This window comes from Drosophila bipectinata, chromosome 3R (genome assembly GCF_030179905.1).
Source record: "Drosophila bipectinata strain 14024-0381.07 chromosome 3R, DbipHiC1v2, whole genome shotgun sequence".
Classification (NCBI taxonomy): domain Eukaryota; kingdom Metazoa; phylum Arthropoda; class Insecta; order Diptera; family Drosophilidae; genus Drosophila; species Drosophila bipectinata.
In genome coordinates this window covers 21,187,998-21,201,359 of record NC_091739.1, presented here as the reverse complement: position 1 = coordinate 21,201,359, position 13,362 = coordinate 21,187,998, and the positions used below count along the sequence as shown (strand labels likewise).

General features: G+C 43.0%; 5 protein-coding genes across 6 annotated transcripts; 2 read left to right on the top strand and 3 right to left on the bottom strand.

The window, feature by feature from the left end:
* The first annotated feature begins 1,462 nt into the window (after positions 1–1,462).
* Positions 1,463–2,818, top strand: LOC108121613 (SAP domain-containing ribonucleoprotein). Its single transcript, XM_017235847.3, has 2 exons — positions 1,463–1,609; positions 1,671–2,818. Exons 1-2 carry the CDS (start codon positions 1,580–1,582, stop codon positions 2,610–2,612), a joined length of 972 nt encoding a protein of 323 aa, XP_017091336.2. The 5' UTR covers positions 1,463–1,579; the 3' UTR covers positions 2,613–2,818.
* Positions 2,819–2,827: 9 nt separating this feature from the next.
* rump (heterogeneous nuclear ribonucleoprotein rumpelstiltskin) lies at positions 2,828–7,617 on the bottom strand. 2 transcript variants are annotated; one of them, XM_017235845.3, is made up of 5 exons: positions 7,440–7,611; positions 6,714–7,318; positions 5,162–5,300; positions 3,251–4,370; positions 2,828–3,192 (listed from the first exon to the last, which is right to left on the bottom strand). In XM_017235845.3, the coding sequence occupies exons 2-5, from the start codon at positions 7,304–7,306 to the stop codon at positions 3,137–3,139; spliced, it is 1,908 nt and encodes a 635-aa protein (XP_017091334.2). In that variant the 5' UTR covers positions 7,307–7,318; positions 7,440–7,611; the 3' UTR covers positions 2,828–3,136. The 2 variants fall into 2 exon arrangements, with proteins under 2 accessions (XP_017091334.2, XP_070137059.1); XM_070280958.1 differs by lacking the exons at positions 2,828–3,192; positions 5,162–5,300 and having other exon boundaries at positions 4,161–4,370; positions 7,440–7,617.
* A 286-nt stretch (positions 7,618–7,903) lies between these two features.
* Ras85D (ras-like protein 1) lies at positions 7,904–10,320 on the bottom strand. Its single transcript, XM_017235881.2, has 4 exons — positions 10,062–10,320; positions 9,463–9,764; positions 9,149–9,405; positions 7,904–9,088 (listed from the first exon to the last, which is right to left on the bottom strand). Exons 2-4 carry the CDS (start codon positions 9,599–9,601, stop codon positions 8,915–8,917), a joined length of 570 nt encoding a protein of 189 aa, XP_017091370.1. The 5' UTR covers positions 9,602–9,764; positions 10,062–10,320; the 3' UTR covers positions 7,904–8,914.
* Positions 10,321–10,703: 383 nt separating this feature from the next.
* Positions 10,704–12,217, top strand: Rlb1. Its single transcript, XM_017235788.3, has 2 exons — positions 10,704–10,800; positions 10,859–12,217. Exons 1-2 carry the CDS (start codon positions 10,771–10,773, stop codon positions 12,164–12,166), a joined length of 1,338 nt encoding a protein of 445 aa, XP_017091277.2. The 5' UTR covers positions 10,704–10,770; the 3' UTR covers positions 12,167–12,217.
* mRpL47 (mitochondrial ribosomal protein L47) lies at positions 12,176–13,259 on the bottom strand. Its single transcript, XM_017235790.3, has 4 exons — positions 13,100–13,259; positions 12,752–13,022; positions 12,422–12,699; positions 12,176–12,361 (listed from the first exon to the last, which is right to left on the bottom strand). The coding sequence occupies exons 1-4, from the start codon at positions 13,201–13,203 to the stop codon at positions 12,211–12,213; spliced, it is 804 nt and encodes a 267-aa protein (XP_017091279.2). The 5' UTR covers positions 13,204–13,259; the 3' UTR covers positions 12,176–12,210.
* Positions 13,260–13,362: the final 103 nt, after the last annotated feature.

Sequence of the window (13,362 nt, the reverse complement as noted above, 5' to 3'; positions counted from 1 at the left end):
TGTAACGGTAATTAAACCTTATACCGCCTTATGGGGCAAAAAGCTATGTCCAAAAATGTTGCGAGTATGTGGCACAGCTGTAAATGAGTTCAATTAGACGACACGTTGATGGAGCATTACATTAATTAGAACCAGCCATGCACTGGGCATGGCGCTCTTTAAAAGGAAGAAAGGTCAAGTGATAAAGGCTTCGACCTCCCTGACGGGCGGTCAGAGCAAAGGGAAATGAAAGAAAATTATTAATAAATATGAGTATGCAGCCGTTCCAATTAGGGACAGCTACTGGCTCATCACAGCAGATGAGCAACATGTGTGTCTATATGGAAAGAGATTGTGGGCCCACGAAAGAGACGCCTTAAGTACGTTGAAGCAGGTGCAGAACGCAAGGAGTACTTGAAATAAATCCAATCCGGTTGAGAAAATTGCGCTGCTCCCAAGGTCGGGGGCGTAGTGCTCTTTAAAGACGATAAAGAATCAAATTTGCCGAGAGGAGAGGCGAATAAGAATAGCACAAGGAGCAGGCGACAAAAGATAATATTGCATTGCGTTTCCATTTCCCGTTTCCGGTTTGGGCGGGGGTGCGGAATGAACGGGTGCTATTTCTGAACAGCACTCATATATTATATCTTATCTGGTGTACGGGGTCTGCAACGGCTATTATAAGGGTGAGAGCTGGAGTGACAAAAACAAATATGGCTAGATCCAATAACAATCAAGCAGAGCTAGACGGGGACCCAGTTCAAATATGTTTTATGGTTTGTAATTGCTGTGCTAGTGTGTAATTTCTTTCCCCTATTTAGATATATCAGATTTTCTTTCACAACCTCACCATTTTTATACCTTATCATTTTTTCATTCTTGAACAAGTCCTTTTCAATTATTTTGTACAATTCATGATACAATTAATAATATAATTGTATCATGGTACAATTTACTAGTGAGTATATATGTATGAATGTATTACAAAAAAGTTTCTTAAAAAAAATCCGAAAAATTTTAAAACCTCACTGTAGATTTATTGATTTACCGTGTCTTCTTTTTCTATGGGCTCAAGAAATATATGTATGAATCATTAACTTCTATATATTTTTCAGTATAGATATGTGATATAAGAAAATTTCTATCTGGATACTAAAAAATTTTGAATTATACACCAATAACAGTACTTGGTTTCCTAATGAAACATTTAATTTTTTTTTTAATTTTCGTCCATTTTGTACATTTCTTTTTGAGATATTTTCAACGCCTTTTCTGTTGTCCTTATTAACATCTTTTTTTACTTAAATCTATATAGTGCTTCTGTTTTACTTTATGTTTCATTCATAATTTCCAGCTACAAAAAGGTTTAGATTTAGTTTGGGTAGCATACTATCGATAGCTGACAGACTAATCGTATCGAAGTACTCAAATTGATTGATATCGATGATTTTGAGTCAACTGGTTCCAAAGATGTGTTATGCGTTGAAGACAAAAAATATCGATTAATCAATGTTGCCATAGACGTCTCATCACCTCTAATCTAGTCCACTCTGAACTAAAGTCGCTCGTTGCTAGAAAATACAAAACATTCTCTGAAAAAATGCCTGAAAGCGACGTAACTAAAATGAAGGTGGGTCTCAAAAACAATAAGAAGTCGATGGTACGATTAAGCCACGCGTTCCCTTCCGTAGGTGGCCGATCTAAAGCGAGAGCTAAAACTTCGGGGGTTGCCCCTCAACGGAAACAAGAACGAGCTCCAAGACCGCCTGCAGACCGCGCTATTAGAAGGCGACATTTCACTGGAGGACAGTGCAATAGCGGACGCCATAGATGACGATGTGTCCCTAACTGACGAGGATGAGCACAAGCTTCTGGCAGACGAGAACGAGGAGGAAGAGCTACTAAAGAGTCCGGTTACCACGCCCACGACTGTTGCGGTGCCAGATTTGTTGGCAGACGATAAGCCGACGGATTCTGCGGCAGCTCCCGTGGCTGCGTGTCTTTCGGCGAAGAAGGTGGTGCTCAAGCGAAACAACTCGCAACAGTCTGTGGGTGTCGTTGCCACCGCGGGGAGCACCACAGCCAAGGAGAATGCAGTACCTTCCAGTGATGCTTCTGCTGCCAGTGATTCAACTGAGGCGACTCCTGTCAAGAAGCATAAGCCCATCGTTGTGGGCAACAGACCCGAGGGCGTTAAACCCTCGGTTGACAAGAAACTCAGTGAACTGACCCCCCAGGAACGTCTGGAACTGCGCGCCAAGAAGTTTGGGATTACCCCAACTGCCGCAGCATCGCCTGCTGCAGCTGCAACTGCAGTTAACAAATCCTCCAGCGCCTCCATTACCGACAACAAGGGCAACAAGGAGACGGACGAACAGCAAAAAGAAGCTCTAAAGAGGCGCGCCGAACGCTTCGGAAACGTTGTGCCGGAAAAGGCACCCAAAACGCTGGCCGAGGAGCGCTTGCAAAAGCGAAAAGAGCGCTTTGAAGCCGCAGGCAAAGCTGCGCCGGCCGATCCGGCAACCGAGAAAAATAAGCCGGCCGACTCGAAGGACGTATGGTCCGAAAAGGCTCGCGCTCGCCTGGAAAGGTTCAAGACTACGCCGGAAGCCCCTGCAGCCGCCACCAAATAAGATCACCCACATTTGAAAATTTGATTGGATTGTAATATTGTATCTTCGTAGGATTGTATGGAAGGATCCCTACCTTCATAACACTGGATTGTAAAATTTTATCTGCTTAGGATTGGATTGTGCACATTTATAAACACATTTATACATTTACCAATTAAGAACAAGTAATTAAGAACAAACCCAATAAACCACATTTCACCATTAAAGCCCTGGTGTATTTTGGATTCTATATATTTCTTAGATCGGCTTTAATTCAATGACTTAAAAATAACATGAATTGCGTCTGGGGATTGGTTGGGTTCGGTTGGATTCTTTTGAAAGTCAATCATATTACATATATTAATATGGGGTTTAATTATAAAAATATTACAATCGTGTGGCGCTTTTGGTAAAATGAGTTCGCGTTGGTGGGATGCCAAGTATGACACTGACAGGAAGTAAGGATTGATGTCATTTTTTCATCTCCATTGGACCCCACCGATGATGATGATGATAATAATGATGTTGGTGTCTAATTGTATAACTTAAAAATATGTTACTTTAATGTTGCGACCGTCCAGTCGAGAGCCATCCATAATAGCTGCGAAAAAAAGGACAATTAGTAAGCTAATAATGATAACTTGTCAGAGAGTACCCACCTATGGCCAGCTCTGCATCTCGCTCCTTGAAGAAACGGACCACTCCCACGTCGTTGCCGCGAATCTCAGCGAACTTCACGTCTCCGATCTCACGGAACTTGTCGCGCAATGTCTGCCAGGTGCAGCTCATCGGGACGTTCTTAATGATGATGGTGTCCGACTTGCGAACTCCTCCTCCCGAGTTTCCAGCTCCGACATTTGCGTTGCCAACGTTGTTGCCTCCAAACATGTCCAATTGGTTGCCAGAATTGTAGTCGTTGCCATCCCCACCGCCGTTGCCGCCGCCGACACCACCGGAGCTGCTGTAGGCATTGTATCCCACATTTCCGCCAGAGACGCCGCCACCACTGTAGTTGTTGCCTCCGGAGCTGTAGTTGTTGCCACCACCGCTGCCGCCGCTGCTGTAGTTGTTGGATAAGCCGACATTGCTGGCGGTCAGGGCGTCATCGTTGCCGCCCGAGTTGCCCAAGTTGAGGCCAAGGTTGTTGAGCGACGAGGTGAGCAACGGGTTGGACAAGTTGGCTCCCTGGCTGCCAAGATTGCCGACCACAGCGGCCAGCAGACTTGGGTTAAGGTTGTTCAAGTTGAGTCCGCCGGTGCCGGAGTTGTTGGGCTTCTGCACTGGAGCTACTGGCGATGGCTGGACAGCTGCGTGGTTACCAAACATCACTCCGGTCAGATTGTTCAGAAGGTTGCTGGCAGTTGCAACACCGACGCCGCCTCCCTGGCCAGAAGGTACTGCTCCGAGCTGGCCGCTCTGCTGCACGTTGCCCAGCAGCTGGTTTTGGTTCTGGCCGCCATTCGGCAGGTTGTGGGCCACGTCCTTCAGCGGCTCACCGTTGGGTCCCAGGCCGATGCCGACTCCTCCCAAGCCTTCCGGCAGCTTGACGCCCTCGCCCTTGTCCGGGATGCGATCCAGACGCACGGTCATGCGACGGTCAAAGAGCATCTGTCGATCCAGCATGGATATGGCCTGCACGGCCTCCACGGGATGATCGTACTCGATCACGGCGAAGCCACGGCTGTTTCCTTCCTTGTCCAACGATAGGTCTACGCTCTGAACCTTGCCGGCCAGCTTGAACACCTGCTTGAGCTTCTTGTTGTCCACCTTGTAGTCCAGCTGAAGGGAGTGCCAAATCAGAAGCAGTTAGAAAAACGAAATATAAAGGACTGAGCTGAGCCACTGAAATGGTTGGCAAAGGTGACCATGCTGATTCGGACCGCTGTCTTTGACAAAACCATGCTGCTAAGCTATAATGGCGATGGATCGATGGAGAATCTTAGGAGACCAAAAACCAATTGCAATTAGCCCAAGACGACGCCGACGCTTGGATCGAGTGGCCCAAAGCCGCGACTGCTTCATATTTATAACCCATTTTTCGAGGAGTGTAGGGGATTAAGAGACGACAACCAAACCATCTGGAGAATGGGTCCCAGGCATTGCTCATGCAGACGACATCGGTTGGCTCGGTTCCACACAAATAAAGGTTTTGAATCAAGAAATCATATTTAGTTTGGCCCTGTCTTGAATTTGAAGAAGCAGCCAAACACAAGTCACTTGGAGGAAGTAAAGCAGACCCAAAATCGTTGTCCTTAAAATGGCGGGACAATTTCAATAAAAAACCAAATAAAATCTTCAGTTATTAAGTGACATTTAGCTTGTTGTAGAACTGGAATCGGTGTTATGTCTCAGTAAACGATGTTTGCCTATAAAATTCCATAAGAAGTACAGATATTCAAAGAAGGTGTGATGATCTGTTTGGGTTATAAATACGAAACAGAGGCCCCTTAGTAAAGGTTTATCAACAAATTCACAGCAGTTGACGCATTATAGTTTTGTTAGCTCCAGAGTCCAGTCCATTTGAATACTATACATAGAATAATTGGAGTTTTAAAAAGCAATATACTCACATTAGCAACAAAAACCTTATTATGCAAAGGTCCACTTATGCCAAGACTCTCCAAAAACGAAGCAGAAAGCCCATACAAATTGTAATTCGACGAATTATTATAATCATTTGACATCATGTTAAAATTATTACGCCCAGATCTAGAAAAAGAGAAGCCAAACATCCAAAAAGAGATAACAAAAAGCAGAGCTGGTAATCATCATCTACGACAGAGGGAGATGTCTCGTGAGCCGCAGGACCTACATACATTCGTGTTTCTGTTGGATACCTTTTGTTAAAAACTGCTTCCAAACGGCTTTTAAAAACTTTATAGTCTGTTTTTCTTTTCCTGTAACTTTAGCTCCGAAATTCGATACGAGATGTCAACCTAGGATCGAGTTTGACGTTATGTTCGTAGCCTCCTTGCACCTCACAGCACCTCGCAAGTATGCACTCAGCTAATATCCTCGTTCCAAAACACTACCAAGCTATCTCAGTCGAAGCATGAGTTCCACCAAATTCGCCGACAGCCCTTTTTATGTTTCATATTTTAGATAACAATTATAGTTATACATCCATCAGCTGCACAAAAACCAAGCTCTACAAAAATCGAGGCCCAATTCTTTCGCTCAAAAGTGATGAGTTGAAAACGCTCTTAAAAGAATCTAATATTTCCTGAATAGCAACACTATTAACATTCTCTGATAACAAAAGATATATAGTATCCTATTTAAGGGGCCCATCCACAGGCGAACATGTTCGGCGAACATGTTGTGCTCGACGAACTTTTTCCTGTGGATGGTAGTGTTCGTTGTCAAATTTTGTGTTTGTCAAAATGTTCGAATGGAATTGAAATCGTTCTATTTTGACAACGTTTGCAACAACATGCTCGCCAATGGATGGCAATGTTGGCACGAACGTCAGTTTGAAAAAACGTTTTGGTAGAGAAAAATGAATAAAAAGTGCAATATTATTTTGCAATATTATTTATGGCAAATACTTATTGCCATAAGTGCAATTAGAGTGCCGATGATGTTCGAAAAAATTGATCGAAAAATGATGTTCGCACGAATTTTGGCTCTAGTTAGTGGGGAAAATGAAATTCAAGTAGGCGAGCATGTTGACGAACATGCTCGCCTGTGGATGGGCCCCTTTAGTAAAAACAGTAGCGAACGTAGAGATAATTTCCTAAATCTTTCAAGAACCCTCTCAATAAATAGTATAGCTTTCAGCAAAAATACCTATGTAGATATTCCTAAAAAGTAGTAGAACCTCCAAACAAAAAAAAAAGAGAACTTTTGGAAAAACTAACTCTTCATAATATATACATACAACCGCATCGGTAAATAATCAGATAAAATTCAAAATTCAAATTGTTGGCGACGATACAAAGAAATAGGACTACAAGCCAAGAAAGCTAATAAATTTAAATAAATGCGAGATGCTTCTGTAGATTGTATTTGTGGACTGAAGTTGTATAAAGCTCTACCTGCTACGACTCTGCTTTTCCGCTCAAGAATACCAAGAAAAATACATAGTTCATGTATGTAGGTGTAACAAACAAGGATACTCACATTCTGTCGTCGTCGCGACGAGAGAATCCTCGGTCACGGTCATCCAAGTGGTCGCGGCCACCGCCACCACCACCGCCGCCGCCGCCACCACCACCTCCATTTCCGCCACCACCGCCTCCATTTCCGCCACCACCGCCGCCGCCGGCACCATCGCGTACAATTCGTCCATATTGATCGCGTTGCTCTCCATGATCCTCCTTCACCACCAGCTCACGGCCATTGACCTCGTAGCGGTTCATCTTCTCCATGGCCTTCTGAACGTTCTCGGGGTCTTTGAACTCGACGATGCCGCAGCCGCGTGCCTTGCCACTTTCGTCATGGAAGAGCTGCACATACTCGATGGAGCCGACGATGCGTCGGAACAGGTCCTTCAAATCCTGCCAGCGGTAGTCGTACGGGATGTTGGAGATGTACACCCGGCAGTTGCGACGCTCCCGGCTTCGGTCTCGGATGTTGCCCCCTGCACCACCACCTCCATTGTTGCCGGCATTGCTTCCATTTCCATCGGCGTCCGAGAAGCGGGACCCACGAGCACCACGCCCGCGGCGGTCACGCTCCTTCTCACGGATTTCAACAGCGTTACCCGCATCCATGCTTAAAGCCGGCTACAAAACAAAGAAAATTGGGAGACTAGTACACATTTTTCCGCGAAAACAAAATGGCGACTGCATGCAGCACCGCCCGTTCTCATTTCTGCGCTTTTAGTTCTTTATTGTCAAAACTTACCTTTAATCTGATGGGTAGGCTAAATGCAAGTGGTTTTTCTCTACGTGCGCTGTAGATATTATGTAATTTTCAATAGAAAAACCTTTTTATTAAAACACAAAACCGACAATCAATTACTAGAATGAAGGAGATTTTTCGCACAGCTTGGGCAGTCTAGAGGTGGGAGAAAAACTACCTATCGTTCACGGCTTTTTTCGATAACAGGGCACGCTCAGCAGCCATTTTTACGATAGTCGACTCGTTATTAAAATATTTTCGTTTTTATCGGGATTTGGAATAAAATAATATTCCTTCACTCAAAAAAATAATCATTTTGAAATTCTATTATTTCGCTATATAAGAGTAGAGTCTATTCTCTAGAGAGAACTTATTGATTAAGATTCAGATAAGATTAATTAAATAATCCCACTAAAATTTACCAGCCTTTAAAAAATGAAGCTCCACAAAAGCAAAAACTCTATTAATTAAATAGTACACACAATCGATTTATTTCATTCCTTTTTGTATGGCAAAAAATTAATACAAAAAATTAAATATTAAATGTATGTATGTATAAAAAGCTTAAAGCAAACTATAATGTAAATTTAATTGGCTGCTGGTTTCTTTCTGATTGATCTGTCAGTAATGATGAGTAGAAAGATAAGCATGACTCGAAAAATCATGCGAATTAAACTTTTTATAGCACCCCGTAATTGTGTCTAGCCGAATATACATAAATCTAAACTGGGCAAACAAAGTTTGCGATTTTGTGCGACAATTTTGAATGCTTATCGGCTTTGTTTTTCTTTTAAGGGTGAATACTAATTATGCTCGTGTCTGTGCGGGGGTATAGGGGAAATAATTTGAATGATGGGGAACATAAAACGCGCTAAAACCATTCGATGATAGATGCCTAGAAATTCACAAAACGAGTTTTACATTGGTTTTACATTTTCATCGTATATCGGGGTTAAGCATAGATTAAATTATCCTTTAATATACAATCATCATTGAATCGAGTTGTGCCGGTTGAAAACAAATGGTTATAGCAGCTGAATCAAGGCAGTTACAACAGTATTCATACATAGTTCATATGTAGAGGTACATATCTCTTTCAACTTTTCCTTCTTCGTTCTTTTTTTTGTTTTTGTTTTTTGTTTGCTATTGTTAATACTCTTAAAAGGGCGCCACGCAGCCTTCCAAACGACACAAAACACACTTCACAAAATCATTTTGACGTACATAAAACTCTAGTTACTTAAATTAATTACAATTTCCTTCTTTTTATCTGACAATTGCACCAACTAACGCGCGTCCACATGTGTGTGTGTTGTGTGTGTGCCTCGCCATCCATGTGTTCTTGGACAAGAGTGTCCAATAGTGGGTAAACTATATGACGACGCGATCCTTGGATCCGTCACTCCACCGTCACACATACAGACAAACCGGCGACATTTGAAGAAATAAAAAGTGAATAAAAACCAACGCGCGCCTGTTTAGAGCATTTTACATTTAAATCTACGATTCGGCTTGTTCATTTTCCGGCCCCTCCGACCCTTGTTGTCCTTATCCTTGCGGATTTCGCGCACCAATGTGTAAAATGCGTCGTCCACGCCCATGCGCGTCTTCGCTGATGTCTCAATATATGGAATGCCATATTGTTTGGCCACCTAGGATTCAAAATTGTTATAAAACAAAACCGGAGAAATTGTCTTAGGTTTGAACTTTACCTCTCTTGCCTGTTCGTTGTTTACGTTCCAAGAGGCCAGATCACATTTGTTGCCCACCAGCACCATGGGCACCTCCTCAGCATCCTTAACCCTCTTTATCTGCTCGCGATAGGTACCAATGTCCTCAAAGGACTTGGCACTGTTCACGGCGAATACGAGTAGGAAGCCCTCACCGGTGCGCATGTACTGATCCCGCATAGCCGAGTACTCTTCTTGGCCAGCGGTGTCCAGGATATCCAGCAGACATGTCTCTCCATCTTCAAAAAACATTTGATTAAAACGGCCATTTGGAGTAAGTAATCAAGATTACCCACCTATAACCACTTGCTTGCGATATGAATCCTCGATGGTGGGGTCGTACTCGTCCACGAAATGGTTCTGAATTAGCTGGATGGTTAGTGCCGATTTGCCCACACCGCCGGCACCAACCACAACCAGTTTGTATTCCGTCATTTGGCGTCCGTTTTCGATTGGCCGTAGTCGTTGTCTCTCGGATCGTTATTCCGCGGTATGAGATCGGTTCTTCTCTTATACGAGCGCCCGCAGCTGCAGCCTCTCTCCGGGTCTGTATCTGTATCTGTGTTGGGGCTTGTGAGTGAGCGTGCGTGTGTCTGGGCTGCAAGTGAAGTAAATTATTAATTAAGATTGATTAAAATGAATTAAAGGCATAATTATGCAGGAATAAATGCACGTCACTGAGTCACTTCGGATGCATAGTCACACACACACATGGTATGCACACGCACATACGCACACAAAAAGAGATCAATGACTCAAACTAAAGTATTAAATGTTTTGCGGGGTCTTAGCTTAATCACCACTCCCTTATGAACTGTCGGCACTTTAGTTATTGATTTAGTTTAGTTCTGTCGATTTGCAAGCATTATTTACAACTTTTTTTTTGTCGCCGGACCTTCTTTGTTGCTGCCTCTCAGCTAGCTCCTCCTTGTTTTTCCGCACCGCTCCTATTTTTCTGCGCTCTCTGTGCAGCACAGTAACGGCACGTTTAGCGTTCGCGATTTTCGATTAAACGGCTGTGACAGCGAGCAGGTACGCGGCGCCAAGTTAATAGTTTGCAATATTAATTGCCACCTAAGAAAAACAATAAATTCGTGAATAATATTTCTGCTGCTGCTTCTTCTTCATCACTGTGGTGTCGCCATTTTGGCTTCGCGGGAGTAGTTGCCAGATATCTGGACTAATGTCTGGTAGCATTACTCAAGAAATATAGTTGGCAGGTCTTATCATTAGATAAGTTTGAATATTAAAAAAATTAATTTTAGCATTGGCATGGTTAAATAATATTGATACTGTTTAATCCTCAGAACAGATATAAAAATGTGTTAAAAATTTGTTAAGTGCTCCACAGAATTTACAAATGTTGTAGACAAGTAAATACAAAAGGACCTTCTTAAAATATTTTCATAAAACTATAACAAATTATTACTTGCTAACAATATAAATGAATTATTATGTAAATTATTATCTTTGTATACTCATTAAAAATTTAAAACTTTGATTTTGAACCGCCTATGTCTCAATTTTTTGGTATTTTATTTTAAAGTGATTTTCAACACTGATAGACTAATTTTAATCGTTTTCCAACACAAACTTTGAAAAACATGCTGGACCGATTGAAATTCAATAATTTGGTAAATAATTCAAAATAAACACTGATTGCTCATCATTGCTAACATATACGTTTTTCAGGTAATAACCAACAAAAAGGTGATTCAGAAAGCGCGGGCACAAACCATTGCCAAGCTCATTCAAAAGTTAAGAAAGGCAAAAGATGCTTTGGCTAAACATCCAGATGGCGAAAAGGAAAAAACTCGTCTACGAAAAAACACAGAGTGCCTGGCCCAGCTGAAAGCACTCAAGTGCCTTGATATTGTCCGACAATCTCTGCTTCAGGAAGGAACCAATCCTAATACGGTCATTGCCAGCGAGCGGTCAACTCCAGACGAGCTTGGAATCGCCATGCTGCGGCTAAACAAACTCATGCACGGTCTGGTGGATAAGTTTATGGATGCTCTTGAGCTAAAGAGTGACAAGGATGCGAAGTGGCGAGAGGAAATCCTAGAGTCTAGCAAGCGGAGGGTAAAGCAAGAACGCACTGAAGAGAAAAAGCGCAAGCGAAAAGAGCTGAAGGAGCAGAAAGCTCAGACCAAAAACAGACTGGAGTGGCTAGAGCAAAATAAAGCGCAAAATGGAGCCAGCTTAGAGGTAGACGTACCTGTGGCTCCTGAAGTCAAGCCAGAACCAGCCTTAACAACAGAAGTAGAACCGGAAAAATCTAAAGTTATACCGAAGAAAGAACCGAAAGAAATAAAACAGAGGAAGGAAAAGATAGAAAGAAAACAGATAAAGGACAAGAAGGAAAGAAAACCGATAAAGGAAAAGAAAGAAAGAAATCTTGCAGAGAAGCCCCAGAAAAATCCAGCCGATAAAAAACACAATGATCGAGATCACAATGACGAAAAGCGTCCTCGGGATTACAATGCTGAAAAGCGTCCTCGACGAGAAACTAACCGAAGCGAAGAAGACGAACCAAAGCCTCAGAAGGATCGACCCACTCACGTAGTGGATCCATTTTTCATCACGGAATCTGGTCAGCCGTATATGTCCACCGCGGTGGTTCTTGATGAGAACAATGACACTGAAGCTGACGATAAGCCTGCGCCTTCCATTAACAAGTTTAGGAACGAAGATAACAGATCTACCTACCAAAAAAGATATTCTGAAAGCCATACTGAGTTCAGGCCAAAGAAAACGGACGATCGTCATCCTTCCTGGCTAGCTAAGCAACAGAAAAAACCAGTTATCGGAGATTTCAAAGGTAAAAAGATCAAGTTCAGCGAGAATGGAGAAACGGCCGAAACGAGTGCTCCCGCTCCCATTCAAGGAGCTCCCACCCCAGCTTCCACAGAAGGCATGCATCCTTCCTGGGTTGCTAAGCAAAAGTGGAAGCCTAAAATAGCTGCTTTCCAGGGCACTAAGATTAAGTTTGACGAATAAAGAATTGGATTCAATTTTAAGGTTTTAATAACTAAATAACTGGCCTAACTGTCAACCTTTGGCACAAAGTGGCCTCGGGTCTTATCATCGTTACGCAGCTTGTCGATGTTGACATCGGGAAACTTGCGACGAAGCACCTCCAGGTCAAAGTTGGGATTCCGACGCAGGATCATCATGACCTCGTTGCGGGAGCGACTAAAATGGAAAATGGTATTAATTGGTGTTATGAGTTTTAAAAAAGTATTCTAATCTCACTTCTTCGCCTTGCGCTTGGCGTTGTAAAGTTGCTCCCTGTACTTCAATAGGAACCGGTTCACTGCCCTACCGCCAAAGCCGATGTTGCGGGACTTGATCCATTTCAGGTTCATAAAAGGAGGCAGCACATGCTCACAGCTTTTGTAATTGACCTGAAGGCCAAATGCATTCTGGACTGGCCGCTGGGGCCGCTCACCTGTCTCACCCGTCTCCAGCAGGTGGTACGCCTTGTTGCGCTCTCGCACAACTGTCTCGAGGTTTTTCATGGAGATTTTTACCTATAAGTCAAAGGATTAGCAAGAGACTTTTAAAGATTTAGTTTAATGCAACCTTATCGATGCGCTCCGGACTGGGAAAGATCTCCATTTGCTCGTTGCACTCATGTTCCATGGTTAGCAGCATGTTGCGCTCCTTCAGTAGGACGAACCATAGCTGGTGGAGCTCCTTGTTAGACTTGATTCGGAGCTCTTCGGCCCGCCAGGCGCGTCCCACCTTCACCTCGTTTTCGCTCCAGTGCTTCTTGTCATCAAAGAACTCCATAAGATCCATTCGTGGGGGAGATGTGTGCATTTGAGCATGCGGCGTTTGAAGAGCGGCCGCACTACTCATTATATAAAAACAAAATGGTAAAGTTAAGAAAGGAAGCGGAAGAAGACGGTTTTGCTTGTGAAGACCTACCTCCACACCTGCCATTGTGGCTTCGGGGCTGCCAGGAAGCTCTTTACCGTCGCTGTTCTCACAGATTTTGCCAAATTAAGGCATTTTATTAAAGTCGAAGACATTTTTTCGACACAGCAGCTGGATGGAAGTGTGACCAATTTCCATAAATAATAGGTATGGTCTTATAATTATATTGTGGAATTTGAAATCTTTCTGTTAAATATTTTATTTAAATTTTAAGCAGCCTTTTTTAAAATACTTTAAAGCCACAAAACATTAAG

Bases quoted from the DNA above. Each gene is read 5' to 3' on its own strand.
- LOC108121613 (XM_017235847.3), top strand. From the start codon at position 1,580: ATGCCTGAAAGCGACGTAACTAAAATGAAG. The intron at 1,610-1,670 runs GTGGGTCTCAAA...TCCCTTCCGTAG, and splicing joins GCGACGTAACTAAAATGAAG to GTGGCCGATCTAAAGCGAGA.
- rump (XM_017235845.3), bottom strand. From the start codon at position 7,306: ATGGATGCGGGTAACGCTGTTGAAATCCGTGAGAAGGAGCGTGACCGC. The intron at 4,371-5,161 runs GTGAGTATATTG...CACTCCCTTCAG, and splicing joins ATAAGGTTTTTGTTGCTAAT to CTGGACTACAAGGTGGACAA. The intron at 3,193-3,250 runs GTGGGTACTCTC...TTTTTTTCGCAG, and splicing joins AGATGCAGAGCTGGCCATAG to CTATTATGGATGGCTCTCGA.
- Ras85D (XM_017235881.2), bottom strand. From the start codon at position 9,601: ATGACGGAATACAAACTGGTTGTGGTTGGTGCCGGCGGTGTGGGCAAA. The intron at 9,406-9,462 runs GTGGGTAATCTT...TGTTTTTTGAAG, and splicing joins TCGCAAGCAAGTGGTTATAG to ATGGAGAGACATGTCTGCTG. The intron at 9,089-9,148 runs GTAAAGTTCAAA...TTTGAATCCTAG, and splicing joins ACAACGAACAGGCAAGAGAG to GTGGCCAAACAATATGGCAT.
- Rlb1 (XM_017235788.3), top strand. From the start codon at position 10,771: ATGCTGGACCGATTGAAATTCAATAATTTG. The intron at 10,801-10,858 runs GTAAATAATTCA...TACGTTTTTCAG, and splicing joins GATTGAAATTCAATAATTTG to GTAATAACCAACAAAAAGGT.
- mRpL47 (XM_017235790.3), bottom strand. From the start codon at position 13,203: ATGTCTTCGACTTTAATAAAATGCCTTAATTTGGCAAAATCTGTGAGA. The intron at 12,700-12,751 runs GTTGCATTAAAC...TTTGACTTATAG, and splicing joins GTCCGGAGCGCATCGATAAG to GTAAAAATCTCCATGAAAAA. The intron at 12,362-12,421 runs GTGAGATTAGAA...TTTCCATTTTAG, and splicing joins GCCAAGCGCAAGGCGAAGAA to TCGCTCCCGCAACGAGGTCA.